General features: G+C 42.1%; 9 protein-coding genes across 9 annotated transcripts; 6 read left to right on the top strand and 3 right to left on the bottom strand.

The window, feature by feature from the left end:
• The first annotated feature begins 3,000 nt into the window (after positions 1–3,000).
• F4822DRAFT_120968 (uncharacterized protein) lies at positions 3,001–4,179 on the top strand. The gene has a single exon (XM_051452597.1). The coding sequence runs from the start codon at positions 3,195–3,197 to the stop codon at positions 3,894–3,896; it is 702 nt and encodes a 233-aa protein (XP_051318016.1). The 5' UTR covers positions 3,001–3,194; the 3' UTR covers positions 3,897–4,179.
• A 639-nt stretch (positions 4,180–4,818) lies between these two features.
• On the top strand, positions 4,819–7,547 carry F4822DRAFT_390165 (MFS general substrate transporter). The gene is made up of 8 exons (XM_051457036.1): positions 4,819–5,008; positions 5,173–5,266; positions 5,329–5,492; positions 5,574–6,043; positions 6,099–6,192; positions 6,457–6,717; positions 6,776–6,815; positions 6,957–7,547. The coding sequence occupies exons 1-8, from the start codon at positions 4,898–4,900 to the stop codon at positions 7,283–7,285; spliced, it is 1,563 nt and encodes a 520-aa protein (XP_051318015.1). The 5' UTR covers positions 4,819–4,897; the 3' UTR covers positions 7,286–7,547.
• A 590-nt stretch (positions 7,548–8,137) lies between these two features.
• On the top strand, positions 8,138–11,098 carry F4822DRAFT_120864 (uncharacterized protein). The gene is made up of 8 exons (XM_051452596.1): positions 8,138–8,485; positions 8,570–8,684; positions 8,787–8,940; positions 9,009–9,693; positions 9,846–9,980; positions 10,044–10,256; positions 10,399–10,841; positions 10,912–11,098. Exons 1-7 carry the CDS (start codon positions 8,405–8,407, stop codon positions 10,762–10,764), a joined length of 1,749 nt encoding a protein of 582 aa, XP_051318014.1. The 5' UTR covers positions 8,138–8,404; the 3' UTR covers positions 10,765–10,841; positions 10,912–11,098.
• On the bottom strand, positions 11,036–12,628 carry F4822DRAFT_120839 (autophagocytosis associated protein). The gene is made up of 3 exons (XM_051452595.1): positions 11,997–12,628; positions 11,443–11,905; positions 11,036–11,361 (listed from the first exon to the last, which is right to left on the bottom strand). The coding sequence occupies exons 1-3, from the start codon at positions 12,515–12,517 to the stop codon at positions 11,308–11,310; spliced, it is 1,038 nt and encodes a 345-aa protein (XP_051318013.1). The 5' UTR covers positions 12,518–12,628; the 3' UTR covers positions 11,036–11,307.
• Positions 12,606–14,053, top strand: F4822DRAFT_425448 (ribosomal protein L37e; the record flags this gene model as incomplete). The annotated part of the gene is made up of 5 exons (XM_051460330.1): positions 12,606–12,652; positions 13,429–13,445; positions 13,505–13,567; positions 13,740–13,811; positions 13,914–14,053. 5 exons carry the CDS (start codon positions 12,606–12,608, stop codon positions 14,051–14,053), a joined length of 339 nt encoding a protein of 112 aa, XP_051318012.1.
• A 299-nt stretch (positions 14,054–14,352) lies between these two features.
• On the bottom strand, positions 14,353–15,945 carry F4822DRAFT_120834 (uncharacterized protein). Its single transcript, XM_051452594.1, has 3 exons — positions 15,657–15,945; positions 14,874–15,477; positions 14,353–14,785 (listed from the first exon to the last, which is right to left on the bottom strand). The coding sequence occupies exons 2-3, from the start codon at positions 15,429–15,431 to the stop codon at positions 14,495–14,497; spliced, it is 849 nt and encodes a 282-aa protein (XP_051318011.1). The 5' UTR covers positions 15,432–15,477; positions 15,657–15,945; the 3' UTR covers positions 14,353–14,494.
• A 1,293-nt stretch (positions 15,946–17,238) lies between these two features.
• F4822DRAFT_436192 (MFS general substrate transporter) lies at positions 17,239–19,965 on the top strand (the record flags this gene model as incomplete). The annotated part of the gene is made up of 5 exons (XM_051462285.1): positions 17,239–17,386; positions 17,438–17,704; positions 17,878–17,934; positions 18,003–18,390; positions 18,462–19,965. 5 exons carry the CDS (start codon positions 17,239–17,241, stop codon positions 19,963–19,965), a joined length of 2,364 nt encoding a protein of 787 aa, XP_051318010.1.
• A 391-nt stretch (positions 19,966–20,356) lies between these two features.
• Positions 20,357–21,820, top strand: F4822DRAFT_390111 (uncharacterized protein). Its single transcript, XM_051457035.1, has 3 exons — positions 20,357–20,581; positions 20,694–21,594; positions 21,690–21,820. The coding sequence occupies exons 1-2, from the start codon at positions 20,445–20,447 to the stop codon at positions 21,115–21,117; spliced, it is 561 nt and encodes a 186-aa protein (XP_051318009.1). The 5' UTR covers positions 20,357–20,444; the 3' UTR covers positions 21,118–21,594; positions 21,690–21,820.
• On the bottom strand, positions 21,208–22,147 carry F4822DRAFT_120677 (rhamnose mutarotase). The gene is made up of 4 exons (XM_051452593.1): positions 21,886–22,147; positions 21,690–21,816; positions 21,452–21,594; positions 21,208–21,381 (listed from the first exon to the last, which is right to left on the bottom strand). Exons 1-4 carry the CDS (start codon positions 21,955–21,957, stop codon positions 21,298–21,300), a joined length of 426 nt encoding a protein of 141 aa, XP_051318008.1. The 5' UTR covers positions 21,958–22,147; the 3' UTR covers positions 21,208–21,297.
• Between the last annotated feature and the right edge of the window lie 140 nt (positions 22,148–22,287).

Here is a 22,287-nt window from a genome sequence, read left to right as displayed (position 1 = left end):
AACTATATAAATTTCTTTAATTAATTAAGGTTCCAAATAAATTATAGAATAATATAATATAAAACTTTATTATTAAATTATCTAAATTATAATATTTAATTATTAAAAAAAATATAATAATATATAGATTATTATTAATAAATTTATAAAATATAAATATTTTATATTATTTACAGAAACCTATATAATTAAAATTTTAATTTTTAAATTTATTAAAAAGATTATTTTAAATAAAGATAAGTTTTTTATTTTAAAATTCTAAATTAATTTAATAAAAAGATTAAGAATTAAATAAAAATTCTTTATAATAATTTACTCTTAAATTAATAAATAAATAAAACTTTTATTATTTATTATATCTTTATATAATATTTCAATAAATAAATATAAAGTATAAATCTTTAAAAAAATATAACAACCTTAGAATTAAAAACAATATCATTTTAAATAAAGATATTTATTATTAAGATCTTAATATTATAAAATAAGCTTAAATAATGTCTTAAATTCTTATAGAAATAAATAATAACATATTATAACAAAAAAAAATTAAAAACCCAATTTTATAAAAAAGAAATAAAGGTTATCTCTTATAAAATAAATAACATTTAATATTAAAGATATTATAAATTTAAATCAAAAAACTAAACAAAAAATTAAATTTTAAAAAATTAAAATCTTTTTTAATTAAAAATTTTTTTTAAGAATAAATTATTACCTATAATTATTAATAAATATAAAATTAAGAATTAATATATTTTATATTATTATATTTAAATTAATATTTAAAAATGTTAAACTTGAAAAAGATATTAAATTAAAGAAAAAACCTAAAAGAATATAATATCAAAATCATTAAAGATTCTAAAATTATTAATAATTAAATCAAATGTTTTATTAAATAATTTAATTATTTAAAAAAAATAATATCTAAGAATCATAAGAATATCTTATAAATAAGAAAATTAAAAAATTAATTAAAGATTTTTATTATTAAAATCTAAATTAATTATTAATAATATATCAAAGTTTAAATCTTCAAAGAAAAAATTATAAAAAAGATCATTTATAAAGATAATATTAATTTATATTTTAATAATATATTATTACTCTTTTATCAATCTTTATTTTTCTATTAAATAATCCTTTTCTTCAATATTATATAATTTTATATCCTATTATAATAATTAAAGATTATAATATTTAAGAAAATCTTTTTATCAATATAATTATTATAATTTATTTATTTTTATTATAATTTTTAAATAAAGTTTTTTTTAAAAATGAATTAGATTATTTTTAATATCCCGATATTCCTTTTCCAGATATTTTTAAGTTATAGAAACCTATTTAAAGAAATTTATTTTAATAATATTATATTATTTATATTAATAATAAATATAATAATTATAATATATATTATTAAATATAAGAAAATAATTATCTTTTTTATAATTAATATAATTATTATATAATAAAATAAAAAATATATATCTTTTTATATAATTAATATAAATTTTATATTTATTATATTAATTTAGATAAGAATATATAATTAATTTTAAAATAAAAAAAAGATATATTAATTAGAATAAAGGAAAGAAGAGGAGAATCTATTAAGAAAAAGAATCTTTAAAATAAAGATTTTAAAAAGGGAGGAATAATGTCATAAATTAGGAATCCCATATTTATTTTTAAAAGATAAATAGGATTTAAGATAATAATGATATAATTTTAGATATTTAAATATATTAATCAATAATATATCTAATATATTTAATATATTTAATATGTTTAATATAAAGAACATATTTAATATATCTAATATAAAAAAAGAAAAGAAAGATATTTATATGAATTATTAAGATCTCTTATATATTTAATTACTTTTTTTATAGTTTTTTAATTATTAATCTAAGATTATTCTTTTGAATATAATGAAAGAATTTTAAACTTTTTTAACAAATAGAACTTACTTAATTATTTAATCTATTATTAATACTGTTACCTTTAAATCAAAACATCCCAGATTAGTTAATTTAATAATGGTTATATTTCTTCGAGACATAGGTTTATCATAAATATTTATAATATTTAATAAATAATAATAAAAAAGAATTATTATATTTTTATATATTAAATAATATTTTTAAAAAAAAAATAAAAAAAGGAAAAAAGTTTTTAAAAATCTTTAAAAATAAAGATTATAATTTAATAATTTATAATTAATCTTTATATAATAATAAATAGATAAAAATTAATTATAATAAAACTTTAAAAAAAAGAACTTTTATTTTTATAAGATAATAAAAAAAATAGTTTTAAATTAATAATTAAAGAATTATAAAAAGAATAATTAAATATATAAGAGATTTTAATAATTTATATAATTTAATATTTTCCTTTTCTATCCTTTTTTATTTTAATTTAATTTAATTTATTTTAAATATAATAAGAAGATTTTAAACCTTTTTAATAAATGAAATTTACTTAATTACCTGACTTATTATTAGTATTATTACCTTTAAATCAAGACACCTTGGATTAGTTAAATCCAGTAACAACTATACCTTTTTAAGGCATAAGTTTATCACATAATAATAAATCTTAAATTATTTAAATTCTTATTTTAATTTTTTTTTATTTAATTTTTTTTATTTTCTAAATTAAGGTCTATTAATTTATTTTATATTTAATTATAATATTCTTTAAAAAATAATTTTTATTTTATCTTTAAAAATTAATAATAATAATGAAATATCTTATAAATAATTTATATTATTTTTTAATTTAATATTAATATTAATTAAATATATTTTATTTATTAAAAAAACCTAGAATCCTTTTATTATATTTAAAAGAATAATCTTAAATTAATAATTAAAAAATTATAAAAAAAGTAACTAAATATATAAGAAATTTTTAATAATTTATATAAATATTCCTTTCTTTTATTTATATTTATTTATAATATATTTTCCTTAGATAAGATTAGATATCCTTATCCATATCATATGTTGCCTCCCCCACTTTATCCTTACCTCATTTTTCTAAGGATGAATAATATCCTGAGGGGCTGTATCCTTGCAAAAGGGTTTGGTTTATGATAATAATAACCTGAGAAATCTTATATATCCAGACCAGTGCTGAAGTCTTAAACAATCGGTTTATTAGGATGTTACCTTTACCACATCATGCATTTACCTCCGTCAGATCGTTTTGATCATGATTTATACGCCCCAATGAACCTCTCTATCCCATCGCAATTCAGTATTACGTCAGTTCGTCGAAATGAAATCAATCAAAATTCTTCAGTCGTCCTAGCAGACTCTAGCGACCACGGCTCTTTACCAGGTGGATACGTACCGTCATTAGACTCGAGACGACTCCGTGTTCAGCACAGGACTGAGGGCTATCGCGATGGCATTACTATTGGAAAGGCTCAAAGTATCCAGGCTGGTTTCGACGAAGGTTTTGATATTGGTGCCAACATTGGACAAGCCGCGGGTCGGATCCTTGGACTACTTGAGGGAGTGGTCGCCGCTTTAAAAGACAATCGCCATTGCCCCTTGGAACGCACCATAGGGCTTCTCTCGGATGCGGCGGGAGACCTCAGCGCCAATTCTCTATTCTCCGCTCAGTACTGGACGTCCGACGGTGTCTGGACTTTTCCGGTGAAGGGATCTAGCGATGATGGCGACGCGTCCTCGCAGGACGTTGCTAATCAGCATCCCCTTATTATGAAGTGGAATGACCTTGTCAACTGCGAAGTTATGCGATGGGGTTTAAACATCGATCGTCTTCGCATTAGCCTCGATGGTAGTGCTACACAACCCGAAGTGGAGGAATTACCAATACAGATTCAAGTCATGTCACAAAATCTTACCGATTGGTGACGATACGATGTGAACGCTTGTCAACCGCATTGGCAGGTAGAATGAATTCAATATCTGGTGTTTTGACCCTTCAAATCTCATCAGCCTTGTGAACTTCCCGAGTGTCCCTATTTACCCTAGGACGGACGCAACCCGGATATTTTTGGGTACGGTTTACGGTGACCCTAATACCCGAATTGTTTACGGAGGGATGAAATAGCTCCTGTCCCTCTTCCGCCCGCCGCACTCTTTCATCTCTATTAAATTCAGGGTTATATCTGGATCGTCCATGTTGTTTTCGTTGCCCCAATGTTATTCATTATGCGATGACTAAATCCTATACTACTTTCACGTAGCGAGCTCCCATGTTATATGAATACCAAGCGCCAGCACTCCTTCGCCTAATTCTACTATCCTAAGTAAATCCCTTATTTTCTTTTGACGTAGCTTCCCTACGTGGGGAGGCGAGCCCATCAAAACGGGGGCCTGCTGGCCGAAGACTGTAATTAGGCATAACGTAAAACCCACAGCACCCTTCATTGTATATATTCTTCCATTCGCTAGCCCCGCAGTATGCCGAAGCGAATCATGCCATTCGCAGTGCCTTTCTAGAAGTTCTATGCTGTTCTATGACTTGGCATAAACCTGAAGTTACCGAATGGAATATACAGGGTTGATTTGGAACCGCTTGGACGGTTTTGTGTCGGTAAGGCCTAGCCCTGACTACCTCCTGCGTGTAAGCATCTGTATAGGCCTTTATCTCTCTCATTAGCAACCCCTTCGCGTTTTCCCTAGAGTTGCTTTCGTCTGTTTGGTACTGGCCGGTAGTCGGCTGAATACTGGCTAAGATGAGATACGGATAGTCGGGCCCCGTTCCCAGATTGTCAGTATGCGGTACAAAAAAATTGACTGGACGATTATAGTTCACTTTCTCGGAAGCAGGTATGTCTTCTCTCACGGCATCCTCGCTTTTCCCTTCTTCCCTTGTCTTGCGTGTAGTTTGAAATTGAGATCTTAGCACAATGGCGATCATTGGAAACAAAGAGCATCTTGTTGACCCTCGTCTTGCTACCATTGCGCAAGTAGATACCAAAAGATGGTACCAAAAGCCCAATCTACGAGCACTATATCTTGTCAGTTGGATTCCTGAGCCTTTCGGCATCTTATCAGCATTTGCCTTCCTTGACCTTCGCGACGTATCTGCCTGCATAAAGATCCCTTTTCGGGATAATACTCCCTATATGTCTAGCGTGACACGGATTTTGACATGCTTGGATATCTAATACGAAGTTTACAGATGTTAATACCATCCGCCATGGGCGTTGAGTGGACCTCTGGATTTGACTCTTCCATGATGAACTCATTACAAGCAGTGGCATCTTGGGTTGAATGTACGGTGGATCTATATGAGTACACCTTATTACTGCAGTATCTTGCTGACATGAAATCGGAGACTTCGACAACCCTACCGAGGGTCGACTCGGCCTGTTGAACGCCATGTATTCTCTCGGCGCGCTTATGGCGATTCCCTTCATCCCCGCTGTTTCACAATACCTCGGCCGTCGTTGGTCGATAATGGCTGGGTCCTTAATCCTCTGCGTTGGTGCAGCATTACAGGTAGAAGACTCCATACCCCCTATGATGAGAATAATAGGTGCATGGTGTTGAGTTTGACCTTCTTTACTCTCCTCTTCCTAGGCCGGGTCACGAAATAGTGACATGTTCCTCGCCTCTCGTTGGGTCCTTGGATTTGGCATTCCTTTCGCCATTGTGAATGCCTCCTCGCTTATCGGGGAGCTGGCCTACGAAAAAGAGAGGGCTACAATGACATCGCTATTCAGTTCGTCGTGGCACGTAGGTGCTATTGTCGCCGCTGGGGTTACATATGGGACGTTCCAAATGAGCAACGCGTGGGCTTGGAGGCTGCCTTCTCTCCTACAGTTGGTTCCCAGCTTGTGCCAGATATGCTTTATTCCGTTCTGTCCCGAGAGCCCGCGTTTTCTTATATCTGCCGACCGCGGCGATGAAGCATATGCGATTCTCCAGAAGTATCACGGTGAGGGGGATAATGGCGATGAATTTGTCCGTCTTGAATTCGCGCAGATTTCGAGTACTATTGCTCAAGAACAGGAGAGAACCAATACGTTCGCATGGACCGATGTTTATAGGTGTGTTGTTACATGTATCTTTTTAACCTGACCGTATTCTAACAATCGCGTACAGAGATCCTCCGATGAGACGCCGTTTCCTACTTGCTGCCATCGTGGGATTCTTTACGCAGTGGAGTGGGAATGGGCTTCTAAGCTTTTATAGGTACGTGCGTACGAAATACTTTACAGTGAGGTTCGGTGGTTTACATATAGGATTTCTTTCTATATCGTAATAAACTGGCATTGAACGCGACGTGCTAACAACTGCATAGTAAGTGGAATCAAATCCTACCTAACAACACGGTTCTTCCCCTTATCGCCGAGCCCTTACTTACCAATGCTTGGTTGGGGATATGGACACCGTTTCGAAAATAACAACCGAGAAGCTGCAATTTTAGTTCATTAAAGTATTCTAACATATCCCAGTGAAGAAGATTTTGAACCTCGTGGGCATCACAGATAACCGCACGGTTCAAAAGGTTATTCTGAGTAATACGTGCTGGGGATTGATAAATGCTGTCCCCATCGCTATAATCGCGCCTCTTTTTCGCCGCCGTGTGATGTTTCTAACCTGCACTATCGGGACTGCAGTCGTTTACACTGTGTGGACGATAGCCTCAGCCAGATTTGCGCTTGAGAATACTGCGACGGCGGCAATCCCGGTGTTGGTGTTTATATTCGTCTATTCCCCAGTGAGCTCGCGCAACTTCACCCGCGAGGATGTTTCTGACGTGGCTAACGCGCTTTTAGTTCTATAATATTGGATGGAATTCTCTGGTGTATACTTATAGTGAGCTGCCCTGGTTATACTTTCATTGCGGTCGTCGGTCTTTCAGGCAAGACAGGGAAACATTCGCGGCGTCTATTGAAAGAGCGCTGTGGTTTCTAGGGCATTGTTTGATGTAACGAGTACTAACATCGGATGCCACAGTGGTGGAGATATTCCCGTACCAACAACGAGCTAAAGGAATCGCGGTTCAACAGCTAACAGTTCGCTTCGCCGTTTTCTTCAATACTTACGTAAACCCAATAGCTTTAGACCATATTGGATGGAAGTATTATTTAGTGTATTGCGGATGGATCCTGGTTGAAATCGCGACGGTGTACGCGTTATTCCCGGAGACGCATAACCGGACACTAGAGGAACTATCCTTCATGTTTGAGGGTAAAGAGGTTCAAGATAAGGTTCAAGAGAACGTCAACAAGCAGCTGGAGCTGGAGCGATCAGATCGGAACGTCGCTGTTGGGGGGGAAATTTGAGTGGGAACTCTAGAAATGGGCGATCCTAGGAGAAGTTGCATCGGAGATAAGGCAAACTTGTTCCCACACATGTCGTGTGCCATTTATACATTATCATCATGCTGATCATAGGGGGGGATATACGTCTACATATCTACATATATACATACGTAGGTACATACATCCATTATATACATCCATGGATATGTAGGTACCTTTACAGTACAATATGTACATAATCACGTACCTAGGTACCTAGGTATGCCATATGTGCCTTCGCTGCTACATACATATGTATATGTACTTATTATGTAGCTTATCAGCCCATCGGGGTAAAGATCCATATAAGTGGCGTAGCTTGGCGTCGTAGCTTAGCGTAGCTGAATCTACCCTCAGTGCAAACCCGTCAACATAGTTTTTTTTCTTCTTCTATATATTGATTGTCACTCTATAAAGTTCAGTGAACCTCACATATACTCAAATGATAAGGACCCTAGTAACAAGATTTTTTTTAGTGGCGGACATAGACCTAGATCATGATTCTTGTCGTCTGAGTTAAGCAATTGCCTGACTCGATTTCGGTATCCTATTGTGGGTTTATTTTTATTTTTTATCATTGCTATTATTATTACCCAGGGACTAATTTTCAAAGCCAAGTTACCTAAATATGTAAAATGGGGTATGTCGAGATAATCTAGAACAACCCATGTTCCAAGCTAAGATGGAATGATAAGAACTTATAAGGGGGTATTATCTCATATGATTTGCTGAGAGTCCATTCTGACCAATACGAGGACGAATCAACATCTTTACACTCCTCCATTTGGCTGGGATCCTGTTCGCTCTCTTTCCTCTTCAGGTGTTCGTTCGCCTGCTACTTACGCATCTAGCTCCTCGCGCCCCCAATTTTTTTCTTCTTAACTTATTACCAGAGGATTAATATTTTATCACGGGATTGCTCTGTACTTTATATCATGCTCAGTGGTTCCGATGCATCCTCAGTGAAAGTTTAATCTGCGGCATAGTCGTCGTCAAGTGAAAGGGTTGCTCGATCTATACGGATATTTACTACTCTATATAATTCTTGATTCTGTAATTCGTTGGAAATCTCGCTGAGGCTCTACGCTGCTGGTTGCTAATATGGGTTGGATTCATGATGTCAATGCCAAGGTCGCGAAGAGTCCTGTTGGGCGGTGGTTTCAGCTTGAAGGATCTGGCCATGTAAGTTGACAACGTCCAAACTTGCGATTCCTAGTTGAAAGCATCATGGCTGACGGCAAGGCTCTACCGGGCAAAACATAACAGCCCAAGGAGAGAAAGGGCTCCTATTTTTTCACAGAGATACGCGCTGGAGTTGCAGCCTTTTTCGCTATGGCTTACATCCTCGCGGTAAACTCTAGCATCGTAGCGGACACGGGTGGTATGTTTCTTGAGCCTTGCTTTCCTTTTTCTTATTACAACCATTTATTTTGGCAAGTGACTTCATTACCTCGGTGATTGGAAGCGCTGATAACATTGAAAGGCACATGTGTCTGCAATGGTGGACCGGATGATCCTATATGTAAGGGGAACGAGGAATATCTATTATGCGCAGCTGAAGTTAAGCGTGACCTTGTCACTGCTACGGCCGCAATATCCGCTTTGTCTTCGTTTTGCATGGGGCTATTCGCAAATCTGTGGGTATCTCCGTCTTTTCCCGTCACATATTTTAGAGCTGATGAGTGTTCCACCCCCTCCTCTATAGCCCCGTATCCTTGGCTCCAGGAATGGGTTTGAATGCCTATTTTGCATATACCGTGGTCGGGTATCACGGCACCGGCGTTGTTCCTTACCCGGTGGCTCTCACGGCGATATTTGTGGAGGGTTGGGTGTTTTTTGCCCTTGCTCTTTTCGGCCTCCGGCAATGGCTCGCGCGGGCTATTCCACGATCTATAAAGCTTGCTACGAGCGTTGGTATCGGCCTCTTCCTAACCCTTATTGGGTTCACATATAGCGAGGGCATCGGACTTGTCACCGGTGCGCAGTCCACTCCACTCGAACTAGCCGGCTGCCCGTCCGAGCTGGTGGACCCTACCACCGGGCTCTGCCCGGATAGCGCTAAGATGCGCAATCCGAAGATGTGGATTGGTATCTTTTGTGGTGGCGTTTTCACCGTCCTCCTAATGATGTATCGTGTGAAGGGGGCCATAATAGCTGGCATCCTTCTCGTTAGCATCATATCCTGGCCGCGTGGTACCTCTGTTACTTATTTCCCCTATACCGTCGTGGGTGACGATGCATTCGACTTTTTTAAGCAGGTCGTCGATTTTCATAAGATCAGCAGGACCCTCACTGTTCAGCAGTGGAATATCGCCGAGTACGGAGGCCAGTTTGGGCTGGCTTTTATCACATTTCTCTATGTCGATATTCTCGATTGCACCGGAACTTTGGTAAGCATGCTCTCGCGTTGCCTCTACTCTACCAACTTCGCAAATTTCCTAGTATAGAGACCGTTAGTTGCAAGGGATTGTCTATACTGATATAATTATTCGTAAGGAGAAATTATGAGGTATTTAACAGCTGCTAATAATAGATGCCGTAGTACTCGATGGCTCGGTTCGCCAATGTTATCGACCCCGTGACGGAAGACTTCGAGGGCTCGACATTGGCGTATATGGTAGACGCGATTAGTATTTCTATCGGGTCTCTGCTAGGAAGCCCACCTGTCACTGCGTTTGTACGTCTACATTCACGGGATTAGATGTTTTGGTGATACCCTATTTTCTGACTTGTGATCCAGGTCGAGTCTGGAGCGGGTATTTCCGAGGGTGGACGAACAGGACTTACCTCGATGACGACAGGATTATGCTTCTTCATCTCTATATTCTTTGCGCCAATATTTGCCTCGATCCCGTCATGGGCGACGGGATGTGTGCTAGTACTAGTCGGATCGATGATGATGCAAGCCGTGACTGAGATAAACTGGAGGTATATGGGTGATGCTGTGCCTGCTGTGAGTCATTCAACAGTTATCTACTTCGACTTGTGTTGGCCAATGGATCTTTCTCTTCTTAAAACAAAGAGCCCTTGAACCTATACACAGAATCGTTACGTGCCGCAGAGACCTGGCATTTGCTGACTCTTCCACAATGTAGTTTGTAACTATCGCCACAATGCCGTTTACGTACAGCATAGCCGACGGGCTTATTGGCGGCATCTGCTTGTATATTGCACTCAATACACTGGTTTGGGTTGTCGAGAAACTATCGGGAGGTCGGCTTGTTCCACCCAATAAACAAGAAAAGGATCATTGGACCTGGCGAGTCCAAGGTGGGATATTGCCGCCATGGATGGTACGCCTTTACGGGGGCAAAGGGGAATTTTGGCGCGATGAACCCCCCGTTACCGAATCGGCGTCTGACGCGGCGGACGAAGAAGGGACAGTCAAAATGAACCCAAAGGATTGCGGGAGAGGTCAACCCGAAGCAGCCTTAGACCAAACCCGGGAGAAAGATGCGTGAGAGCTCATGCCTATGACACATGGGTTGCCCTCTTTTAGGACCAGGTATCATTGGGGTCGTCTGCGGGCTTTCTTGGTGTGAGGATTTCTTCGACATAGAAATTACATATGGATACAGATTATCTACTAATCTCATTTGAAGAAGTAGAGGAAATAGACTGCTGTACATTAGATGAAGTACCGTATAGTTGTGGCATCAACGTCCGCTCCAAAGGGTGAAGCAAAGTGCTTATCAACCCGGGATGGCTTATTATAGCCTGCGTGGTATGATTGAGTAGGACAGAAGTGCCAGGCAAAATTCATGTCCTCGCCTTTGTGTCGGGATGGGTGGCGCGACGCAAGGGCTTGTTCAGCTTAACTCATCACATACTAGTATCCTCTACATAAACAGCCTGCCGACCAGATAGACGGACAGACAGACAGACAAGAACCGACCCTATGCTCTACTCATTACCGCCCCATCCAAATCCTGAACGCCGTCGGAACATCCCATCAATTGATAGGCTTATTAATCCTAGATAAATGCAGCAACATGTATGAACAATTACACGCCCATGGTGAAATCATGCTCGATGCCAGGGGTGACGCTAGCCATGAACTAGATGAGTAAGTTAGTATAATTTGATACGGTAGTACTGCAAGGTATCACGACACTCTGAAGGGAAAGCGGTTCACGTACCTTTAGAAATACTACCAGGTATTGGTCAACCCGAATGGCTACCTCTTGATCTTCTACCTCAACCTCTTCCCAATCATCGTTGCTAGACTCGGCAGCAGCTTCGGCACTCTTGATGTCCAATTTATTGATTTCATCTACAAGACCCTCCATACCCGGGTCGTTTCCGACTGCCTTACCCGACTTCAGTTTGTCGCGCCTAATCTTTAGAGCAGCGTCCGCTCGGTCCAAAAGGGTCTTCATGACGGACGCGTGCTTGCAGGGATGCACGCTGGCCATCTTGACATTGTTGGCAAAGAAAGGGAAATCCTCTAAAGTCACTGTTTTGTCTTTGTAGTCACCAACAATATCCTCCATCATAAGATGAGGGGCGAGGGGCTGTCCTTCGGAATAGCCCGACAGGTAGAGGCGAGGTGTTCGATAATAGGGCGAATACATTATGTAAAGGGTGTATGTACGGCGAGCTCTGTGACAACACGGGGTTAGCATATGAGCGCATATGATAACCCCGAAAGGGAGGAACGAATAAGAAAAAAGAAGTTGGAATAGGAGCTTACCCTGTTTTCTTCTGGGGGTCGGTGTCTCGAATGATGGCTTCGTCGTCGTCATCATCCTCCATATCTGGGATTTCGTCCTCGTCGTCTAAACTATCTCCTACGTTGCCCGCGTCGTCGACGGTGCGAACGTCTCTAGCTTTGAGTGGTTGTGAGCTGCTTAGACCACCGGTGCGCAGCCACCCATCGTCGTCGTCCGTGCGACCCTTCTGGTTGAAGCCGTCACCATCACCGACAACTGCCTCTTCATGTCCGGCATCTCCTGCGAAATCCTCGTCGAGGCGGCGATTGCAAGGAACGTTGCGTGTGACTAAGAACTGTTTGCCGGGCGGTAGGTAGCTTACGCGCTTCGATTCCGAGTCGGCGTCCGCCCAAGACCAAGTAGGAAACTTGAAGACGAGGTAGTCTCCTGCTGCTAAGAACTCTTCGGGGGTGATCTGGCCGGTCTTTCGAAAGGTAGATGTGTGGCTCACGGGGGTGTACTTGTCCCGGATCGTATTGACTGTCGAGTAGATGATATTCATCTTGTCTAGGGGACCTTGTAGTTATCGACGTTGAACCGGCGCTGGTGCTCTGCCGGGTACAAATGGATGGACCGGGAGAACAAAGGATATGGCTGCCTTGGTTGTCAAATATGGTGAGATGGAAGAGGTCAAAGTGTAGGTAAGGGAATTTAATTATTTGGTTTGCGATCGACACTTGATCTAAAAAAACAGAATAGTATATTACCGTACTGCCGCCTATGTGGTTTGATATAGTCGATACTTACAACAAATACGAAATCAGGCAGGCGGCTTTTTATTTATTCAGGATGCTCGACAAAGGTGCTATCCTAATCAGAGGGCGGTACCCGTCACATGGGCGCGAAGGCACAGGGACAACCTGCTATGACAAGCTGAGGAGGGGCAGCTACCCTCCTATCTTATCGGAGACTACAGTACAGTACCTAGGCCTACTGTACTGTAGGTACGTGCCCAGGTGGATTACTTAAGTTTAGAGTTTACATAATTAAAAGTATTATGTAATGTACACTAAGATACTTCGCGGTGTGGATTTATATGTGGATATCCCAGGAGGGCTGGGGTGGGTTCTTTATTAATTGCAAGGAAAATATATAAGACTATCTGGGCGGATTACCTAAAGAGAAGCGACTACCTAAGATACCTAGGTACCTAAGGATCTTTAGGGTTACCACTTCGGCTTTTTATCGGATAATCTGTTTTCTAGATTCCCCCCCCACGAAAATTCTAGCGAAATTTTCAACACAACGTACACACACCTCATCAACTAGTCTAAACGAATCTTTCTCCTACGATACTTTTCCTCTCCAGATCACATTGAAGGTACGCATCTCCCATAATTAATTAATATCGATACTCCACAACCAGTATAATATTTCGACGAAACATTCATACTGACAAAAATTATTTCTCAGTTTCGCCGCCAAGATGAGTGCGTATCCTTCCGACACATTGATCTCTCGCCCACCACCCGACTAACTTCGAATATAGCCAAGGGAACTTCCAGCTTCGGAAAGCGTCACAACAAGACGCACACTCTGTGCCGACGATGTGGTGAGTAGATACCAATTTCTAGGAACGATATTCGCGGTCAAACAATACGTAATGGATTTTGACCCGCCTACGTGTTGGAAGATGGAAGGAAAAACGAGAAACAAAGACCAAAAAAAAAAAGATTCAGTCAACAGAATGATCGGCCAGTTCAACTAATGGATTTTGTTTGTAGGACGACGCTCTCTCCACATTCAGAAGCACACCTGCTCTTCGTGCGGATACCCGGCCGCTAAGACCCGAAAGTGTATGTGGATTTTCGCCCTTTAGAGATAGGAGACCATACCAAGGAGTTGAATGGACGCGCTTCGTCCCAGAAATGTGTCATGGCTAATCGAGTTATTCGTAGACAACTGGAGCGAGAAGGCTAAGCGCAGAAAGACCGTTGGTACCGGCCGCGTTCGATACCTGAAGGACGTCTCTCGCCGATTCAAGAACGGTTTCCGAACCGGTGTACCCAAGGATGCGAGGGGTCCAGTACTGAAATAAACCATAGGCATGAAGTAGGGGTCGAGAGAGTGGTGGGTGATGGCAGTGGCATGGAAAGGGAACGGTGTTTCTGACATTTGGACTGGCTCATCATGGACTCGTTTATCTTCCGAGTTCGGCGGAACTGTTACGCTAGCATTTCCGACCAAAAATGGCATCACGATTTGACATGCTCTGGCAGCTTCATCCGGTTGCAGTGACGCGCGAACAAAAAAAAAAACACTGGCTGTCTGGGTATTTTATTATGCGTAGGCTTCGAATATGTCTCCCTATGGACGAATCGAGTTGGGCGGGAACATAACTAAGGTCTGGAACATTGAAGGCACAAGATTCCAGATGGCATGTTCCGTGCTACAGGATAAAGCCAGTTCGCCCGACGCGTCTTTCTTTATATATATGCGCCGAGTCTGTGTTAGGAATCTATGCGGATGCCTATAGTCACTAGCCCCGTTCAAATACTCGTACTCCACCATCGGCGGCTACGAAATATAATAATTCCTGGTCCTCTACAGCCGCTCCATCAACGCTACTACGCCCACCACCAGGCGTAACCCTTAGAACACCGCTCACATCCCTTGCCGCACCTGTATCTAGCATTCTCAAACTGATGACGAGCTGGGCATCGTGAGCTAATGATAATGCGAATGCTGCGTGTTCCTTTTCTAGTGGTGTCGTTTGTGACGATACTAATGGTTCGTCTATAGACAAGGTGACCACGGACAGATGGACTTTCTAGAGCAGAGATATCATTAATATCTACTGAGGGCCTAAAGCGATTTGATATATACGGGACAACATGTGTGCTAGGTAGGTAACTTACTTCCCGGATGCCAAGCAACGTCTCCCTCAATCCTTGGCTTGTGATATCGTCTCCGGAGGCGGCTAACAACAGGTCCATCTGGTCTACGAGTAAAACTGTTTTCTGCTCTGGAGCGGAACGCTGGATTTGTGTCGCCGCATCTTGCATTTTTGTGTAAAAGTGCTGAAGCGTCGCGGAAGACAAAACTTTCCTCCCGGTATGATCTCCTAACGAACGCCCCGGAATACGACCGTGGGACTCATGGAATAGGTTGATGAGACCATCTACAAAGACAAATCTACCCTTCCTAGATAGCCCGTCAAGGTCAAGACCAAGTTTCCCAGCGTTTTCTTTCCAGAAAGCATAGTCTCGCAGGAAGCTGGCAAAAATTACGCTGACACCGTCTACGCGGGACGAATCAAGGCTTTCCTCCTTTGTTGCTGTGGAGAGTAGAGAATGGAGATAGCGAAGGACGAGCCAGTTCGTGGTCGATCCCAAAACCCCGCTGAGGAGGATGAACGATGTCTCAGGTGGTAGGCGAAGGTAGGGGTCTAAGAGGGGCGGGATTCGCGACGCCATCAGATGCGGAGGTTATCGAGGCTAGTCGAAGACTAGGGGGGAGTAACTGAAGTGACAAATCATGAGCAGACCGCCCACATACATGTATATGTTGATGACTGAATTGAGAATTGAATGTGGGGAGCAGAGCATGAAAGGTAATATTCGCTTGGCATGGCAGCATGGTAGCTAGGATGTAAGTGATGGGGTGGTGGGGTGATGAGCGGAGGTGAGATTCTTGCTTACAGCGGCTCGGGGTGTAAAATGTACTGCTACAAGTAGCATCAATTGTAAAGTGCAGGTGGTAGGTTACATATAGGTACCTAGATAGGTGCTCATCGTATCATATGTATAACCTTGACGACTTTTGAGTTGTAGAGTGGAATAAAATAAAATAAAAAGACCTAATTTAAATTTTAAAATTGGGGGTTTGTGTGCTGGTTTAATTAATACAGTATCTAACGTGCCTAAGTAGATAACCTTGGAAGTCTTAATACCTATCTAGGTACCTAAGGTATACACATATGATTTATAGACACATATATGTACCTACGTAATCTACACATCACTTGCTGCTAATCTGAACCAATCCTTACTACCTGACCTACGCATATGAATATGTAATTGCGTAGATATTTTTCAGGGAAATCATTTTACGGAAGCTGCACAAGCCTCTTGTGCACATGTTAGTGGATTCATCCATGGATCCAAATCTAACAGCATGTAAAATGTCGTCATAGCGCATTAATAGGGACCTCAAGCCCTAGATAATTGCTGGTAGCGCTGGACCCCCGCTGTTCCAACCTTGAACTTCTTCTTCTGGCCCGCTCTACGCTGGTCCGTGGGGAAGGACAGGGCCCATGATCGACGCTTTTCCCCCCTCCACCCAGCCCATTCATCGCCTTCAGCGGCTCACATGTTTTACAGGTCCGTGTGGATAGAGGTCTACGATGGATTCTTACAGACGGACAATTCAATTAAATCCCTACAAATTCAATACTTGGGTACGTCGCTATACTATCTTACCTCAATTGTTTAGCAAAAAAAAAGACATCCAGGTATCTGATTGCACATCTCCTGGCGACGTAAGAGCCGCTTCGTTCTGGCGGCTGACCGCGGCGAGTTGGTCGGTCTCATGTGCCCATCACCGCCTGATCACCTGCACAGTAGGAGAATCTACCCCCCAACTGCGAGGGTCCATATACGGCAATCTTCTGTCGTCTCATTGGCTTTCCAGGGATCTTGTCGTTAGCACGCTATTCCGACTAGGCAAACATGGATGCAATCGCAAATCCCTAGTCTCCGAATGGAATAGGTAAATCACGTTTATACTGATGCTGTCGTTGTTGTTTCGCATCAGCATGGGAAACCAAATTCATATAAGTATATACATGACTACCTACCTGCATACCAGGGAAAGGCGTTGCGTATTTTCGGGTTACTTATAAAAGCCATCCCTTTCATCCACCCCCCGTGGCATTTCATCAAAGACGAGATCTGGCTGCCCTTTGTCGGTGTCTATGTCAACTACTTGAGACATAGCCAGCGTCGCTTCTGCTATTCCATTTAAGCATACAATCTTTTGTTGGTAAGTATCCGCCTTTAGATCACTTCTACATTATGTAGTATAACTCATGTGGTCGTTTAGCTTTCCCGATGATATAATTCAATGTTAAAATTTGTTGTGTTTCAACATTTTGTAGTAATATTCCTATTACGATATATGCACGCCATATTGTACCTCTTCTAATCCGGACGATTCGGAGGGGCTACTTTGAACGGCCTTGCCGCACCATCATCATCGTAGGCAATCAAGGATATCTCAAGGATGGCGGAGGCAGAGGAACAGACACCCAAGGGTTTATGGAAGGCCTTCTTCCGGAAAAGGACCGATGCTGATGGCGAGTACCAAAATGACCAGAAGTCGAAATGGAACATGGGGATGTTGAATGATAAAAAGACTATAGAGGTCCCAGGTTAGTTGATGAAGTCTATGATGCTTGAACTATATTGACTCTATTGAATAGGGTCCGTGTTACTACTCGCCCAAGGCCGAAATGAGCCGTTGGGCCTTCGAAACGCTCCGGCTAGGACATCCCATTCTTCTCTTCCTACAGGAATCTTCCAGGACGCCCCACCGCCTCAACCCACTCGCAAGGAACAAGATGACAAGAAAAAAACCAAAGATGGGCAGATTATATTGGATCCCCAGCCTGACGACTCGCACAATGACCCCCTGAACTGGCCGATGTGGCGTCGAGATTCTGCCTTGCTTTCGTTGGGGCTATACTGCAGTATGTGACGTGAAAGCCTCCCCTCATCCAATTCTCTTCTCGGACTAGTCCGAACTCCGGATCTCAGTCGACCTGAATGAACGGATAACATATATTGATATACGTTGGAAACCTTGAAATTGTTGTTGAACACTTGATCTGGAAATGTTCCGTACTAACTAGTATCGTCGTAGTGGTTGGAGGTGGAATTACACCTCTCATCGCAGCCGGATTTACCGACGTTGCACATGGTAGGCCTAGACAAGCACATCCTCACTGCTGGATATAAATTGACATTTTTCATCTAATCCTTGAATAGATTATAATATCGATGTTGCCGATGTGTCGCTCACTACTGGACTGTATATGATGGGCCTCGGGATTGGCTCCGTGGTCTTCTCACCCACAGCGATTCTATACGGAAAACGTCCAGTCTACCTTTACAGCGCAATACTCTTCATCATATCGGCCGTGTGGTGTGCTCTATCGCCAAATTTTACGTCACTAATATTAGCCCGGATATTTCAGGGCATTGCCGTGAGTCCTGTCGAGTGTCTCCCATCAGCCACGATTGCCGAGATCTTCTTTTTACACGAACGGGCATACCGTATTGGTGTATATACCTTACTGTTGCTTGGTGGAAAGAACCTGGTTCCTCTCGTTAGTGCTGCTATTATTGAGCGTCTTGGATGGCGCTGGGTGTTTTGGTAAGTCAAGTATAGGGCGAGATGCCTGGGAATCCAACGTCTCCCTTCTTCGGCTTACGTGTTTTATTCAGGACGGTTGCGATCATTGTCGCACTTTGTGGCAGTTTGCTATTCTTCTTCGCACCCGAGACGTTCTGGGACAGATCCCCAATACCAAGATCACGCCGACATTTGAAACGGCCTAGCCTGTTCAGTAGGAGATCTTCGGCTCGACAGATCTCAAAGTCGCACCTGAATGAGAACGCTGTTCCCGATATGGAAAAACCCGCGGCGGGTACGAGTGATGAGAAAACTGCAGAGGACCATCATGAGCCCACACCCTCAACCCCGCTACCACGACACAAGAAAGCGCATGTTGGGTTCGCGCCTGGCTTTGAACAGGAAGAAAAAACTGACCCTGAAAATGTTGGCGATACCATCGTCGCAACACCCACAGCGGAGCCTTCTACGATACGAACAGGCGGTGGGGATGGATCTGAAGCCGATGGTAACCAGGAGCCTACCGAAGTTACAGACAAGACCGATGCTGCGTCTTACACTCCTCGTCCAAACGTAAGCCGCTCGCAGTCCGGTCTTAGTGCCCGGTCGCGGGTAAACTGGGAAGCCCCGGGCCGTTCTATCCCGACAACACCAGATATGCGTAGTACCAACTCGCCATATTACAAGCATCTCTCCGATGATTATTTCCGTGTAGAAGAAGGACGGTTTTCTCACCCGCCGCCCGGAATAGTCCATTCCGATACGGAAAGTGAGAAGATGTCGTTTTCCAACTTAGCAACTATCACTACGGGGCAGGCTTATACGCATGCGTTGCGAAACGCACCACCGAAATCTTTTACTCAACAACTAAAGGTACATTACGGGCGGCTTAATCAAGACAAGTGGTGGAAAGCTGCCATTCGTCCCCTGATACTTTTTTCCTATCCCGCAGTCTTATGGTCCGCCGCGATATATGCGTGTTCGATTGGCTGGCTAATTGTCATCTCGGAGTCAGTTGCTGTTATTTACCGGGAAGGCAGATACCAATTCAATGCTTTGCAAACAGGCCTCGTTTACATATCGCCATTCATCGGCGGTGTTCTGGGGACAGCCGTGGCCGGTAAAGTTAGCGATATCATTGTCAGAGCGATGGCCCGTCGGAACGGCGGTCTTTATGAGCCCGAGTTTCGACTTGTGATGGCGGCACCGGTGGCGGTGACGACCGTTCTTGGGCTCATGGGGTTTGGATGGTCGGCTGGTGTAGACGACCCGTGGATTGTCCCGACCATATTCTTCGGAGTGGTTTCATTCGGCTGTTCGCTAGGCTCTACAACATCCATCACGTTTTGCGTCGACAGCTACAGACAGTACGCCGGCGAGGCGCTGGTTACACTGAATTTCAGCAAGAACATATTCCACGGACTTGTATTCAGTCTGTTCGTTACGGAATGGCTTACTCATGACGGATCCAAGATAGTCTTTATCTGGTTTGGCGTCATTCAGCTTATCCTACTTTTCTTCACGATACCCATGTACATCTACGGCAAGAGGGCTCGTATGTGGACGGTGCGCAAGAATTTCATGGAAAAATTCTAGACGGTTTTAAGAAGGTCGCGGACGACATTACGCATTATATACGAACCGAAGCTAGAACTATACCAATGCACTTCTTTCCCGGGGTGCGCATGTTATTGGAATCTGATATATACGGATATTCTCAATTTGATATTTACATAGGCATCTTGGCGTATATGAATTATGAATGGTTGGCGTAGGAGGCCGGTAGGTCGGTTCGGTGGCGTACAGTAGTTATTTACATTGAAGCAATCAAAGGATTTACAATTTATAAGAGTCTTGTAGTGATACGTACTTAAGATTGGTAAGGGTGTCGCAAATAAGGCTTCTAGGGGTCAAATGAATGATCATATAGATTTAATATACGTCAGTGAATAGGTGGCATAGCATGGTATTTCATTTCATTTGGCGCCGGTACCTTGTATACGTGATCTACCACGTCAGAGCGCACGTACCAATTTTGGAACCTAGACTTTTATTCCAATCTGTCACTTTCTACCATGCAACTTGCCATGATGCAGTACAAAATCAGCAGCAGACCCTGGTTACTAGCCTTGAAAGGCTTCAATAGCCCCTTGGCTTCCCGGACGTTCTCTACATCCCGTTGTTTCAGCGCGACTAACCAGATTTACACTACGTAAGTTTAGGCGGCTCGCCTCGTTTAACCAACCTTGGAAGGCCACTCCTACTGTTATTATCGCTCTCACCACGGCTTATGGATTTCTTTTGAGGCTGACCATATTTGGTAGTGTCCGCCGACCCGATGATTTACGCACGTACCAGCTTCTATCATCTTCTTCTCGTACGCCCCTCATCACTCTCTGGACCACTTCGTGGTGTGCTACGTGCCATGTCATAGCACCGCTTCTTAAATCCGTTGTTGAGTCCGGGGTGGGTGAAGATGAGGGTGGTGTTGGATACTGTGAGGTTCAATTTGATGCTCCTGATATCATGAGTGATGGACTTGGCATGGAGTATATGATCACTTCTATACCAACACTGCTCAGCTTCGACGCCGGGGAGGCTCAAGTGCTCAGCAAGGTAATTGACGGAAGAAAACTAGCTGCTCGGCATTTTCTAGAGGAATGGATCCGAAACGAAGCGAGAAGACATGGAGGCCGAGGCGGTGGCGGTTCTGGAGTCCTAGGTGGCCTTTTTAAATCATGGAAATAAGACATATCGTAGGATATGCTATGCTGTGCTTACGATTAGCAGTGGTCGTGGCGTGCCGGCACAACGGCGTCGATACCAAACCTCGTGGACTACTCGCTACTACTAACGAACACTTTTCATTGGGGGTGTGGTATTTATACGATAAGTTTTTCGTTGCCCTCGAAGTCGGAAGGATCCCGCCTATTCTAAGTAGAATACTTCGTCAAGTACTTTCCACCACGCCGGATTGCCGGATTCGCTATTCTGAGCACCGGGTACTATACTCTGTATCAGGATATCTAGTTAGTGGTCCGGTCCGGTTTGAATATCATGCGTTGGATTCTGAACTATTCACCTCTTGAAAGCCATCTGTCATAGCCCACCACTCCCTAACCTTAGGGTTTTTGCGCATGCGTTCCATGTCACCGGCGTAGTCATATCCAACATACTTAAAAGTCGCGAAAAGGATAGCCGTGGTAGGATCGTGATATATGCTATCTTAATACCCACAACAAAAGAGGTTAGTCTGGGTCCAAGAAGGCGCTCCAAGTAGATATGGACACGTATGGTCACGATGGGAATTGATAACGCACAGTCTCGTATATTGCAGTCCTTTATCTGCTGTAAGACCTCGGGCCATACGGCATCGTGGACCTCTTTATACTTGTCCACAAATTCAGGTTTTAATTTGACAATCTGGGCAATGCGGCGGACGTTCCGCTGTGGGAGTTTCATTAGGAGTGTAAACAATTAATGCATGAGGAGACGCCATAACATATTGAAATATACCTGTTTCGACTCAGAGTCTGGGTCTGGGGATTTCGTGACTCGCGGAGGAGGTGGAGCGTGTGGTTTCCACATGACGAAGATGCTTATCTTATTTATTGGTAGAAAACTTGGAATATTTCTTTATAATTTATGGTTCATTTATATGTTGTGCTATATATACAAAAAAAAAAGTTTAGCAGCGGGTGTCGCTTATGCTAAAGACTCGGATTGAAGGCAATTTATAGGATGCGGGCTTCGGTGTAAGTTCATCGCGAGCTACCTCAGCTTCGAAGCTAAAGGATGAAGCAAGAGCGGGGGTGGAGGGTCGGGGCTCCTTTTACTGTAACTTAGTATATATGCCTACATTAATTGGTACGTCATGTACATGTCGGTATATTATATGCACATCAATTGATCTCATAT

The sequence above is a fragment of the Hypoxylon trugodes genome (assembly GCF_022578975.1).
Source record: "Hypoxylon trugodes strain CBS 135444 unplaced genomic scaffold F4822scaffold_2, whole genome shotgun sequence".
NCBI classification, from domain to species: domain Eukaryota; kingdom Fungi; phylum Ascomycota; class Sordariomycetes; order Xylariales; family Hypoxylaceae; genus Hypoxylon; species Hypoxylon trugodes.
The sequence above is the reverse complement of the archived record's forward strand: the minus strand, read 5'-3'. Positions and strand labels throughout refer to the sequence as shown.

What these genes read in the sequence shown, in the direction of transcription:
- F4822DRAFT_120839 (XM_051452595.1), bottom strand. Translation starts at nt 12,517, where the DNA reads ATGAATATCATCTACTCGACAGTCAATACGATCCGGGACAAGTACACC. An exon ending in GACCCCCAGAAGAAAACAGG is followed by an intron (nt 11,906 to 11,996) that starts GTAAGCTCCTAT and finishes GTGTTGTCACAG; the next exon opens with AGCTCGCCGTACATACACCC. An exon ending in ACCTGGTAGTATTTCTAAAG is followed by an intron (nt 11,362 to 11,442) that starts GTACGTGAACCG and finishes TTACTCATCTAG; the next exon opens with TTCATGGCTAGCGTCACCCC.
- F4822DRAFT_120864 (XM_051452596.1), top strand. Translation starts at nt 8,405, where the DNA reads ATGGGTTGGATTCATGATGTCAATGCCAAGGTCGCGAAGAGTCCTGTT. An exon ending in AGCTTGAAGGATCTGGCCAT is followed by an intron (nt 8,486 to 8,569) that starts GTAAGTTGACAA and finishes AAAACATAACAG; the next exon opens with CCCAAGGAGAGAAAGGGCTC. An exon ending in TGGGTGATGCTGTGCCTGCT is followed by an intron (nt 10,257 to 10,398) that starts GTGAGTCATTCA and finishes TCCACAATGTAG; the next exon opens with TTTGTAACTATCGCCACAAT.
- F4822DRAFT_390111 (XM_051457035.1), top strand. Translation starts at nt 20,445, where the DNA reads ATGCAACTTGCCATGATGCAGTACAAAATCAGCAGCAGACCCTGGTTA. An exon ending in ACTAACCAGATTTACACTAC is followed by an intron (nt 20,582 to 20,693) that starts GTAAGTTTAGGC and finishes CATATTTGGTAG; the next exon opens with TGTCCGCCGACCCGATGATT.
- F4822DRAFT_390165 (XM_051457036.1), top strand. Translation starts at nt 4,898, where the DNA reads ATGGCGATCATTGGAAACAAAGAGCATCTTGTTGACCCTCGTCTTGCT. An exon ending in ATCTACGAGCACTATATCTT is followed by an intron (nt 5,009 to 5,172) that starts GTCAGTTGGATT and finishes CGAAGTTTACAG; the next exon opens with ATGTTAATACCATCCGCCAT. An exon ending in TTCTCTGGTGTATACTTATA is followed by an intron (nt 6,816 to 6,956) that starts GTGAGCTGCCCT and finishes CGGATGCCACAG; the next exon opens with TGGTGGAGATATTCCCGTAC.
- F4822DRAFT_120968 (XM_051452597.1), top strand. Translation starts at nt 3,195, where the DNA reads ATGCATTTACCTCCGTCAGATCGTTTTGATCATGATTTATACGCCCCA.
- F4822DRAFT_120834 (XM_051452594.1), bottom strand. Translation starts at nt 15,431, where the DNA reads ATGGCGTCGCGAATCCCGCCCCTCTTAGACCCCTACCTTCGCCTACCA. An exon ending in CGTTGCTTGGCATCCGGGAA is followed by an intron (nt 14,786 to 14,873) that starts GTAAGTTACCTA and finishes TCTCTGCTCTAG; the next exon opens with AAAGTCCATCTGTCCGTGGT.
- F4822DRAFT_120677 (XM_051452593.1), bottom strand. Translation starts at nt 21,957, where the DNA reads ATGTGGAAACCACACGCTCCACCTCCTCCGCGAGTCACGAAATCCCCA. An exon ending in CAGACTCTGAGTCGAAACAG is followed by an intron (nt 21,817 to 21,885) that starts GTATATTTCAAT and finishes AAACTCCCACAG; the next exon opens with CGGAACGTCCGCCGCATTGC. An exon ending in TGACAGATGGCTTTCAAGAG is followed by an intron (nt 21,382 to 21,451) that starts GTGAATAGTTCA and finishes ATCCTGATACAG; the next exon opens with AGTATAGTACCCGGTGCTCA.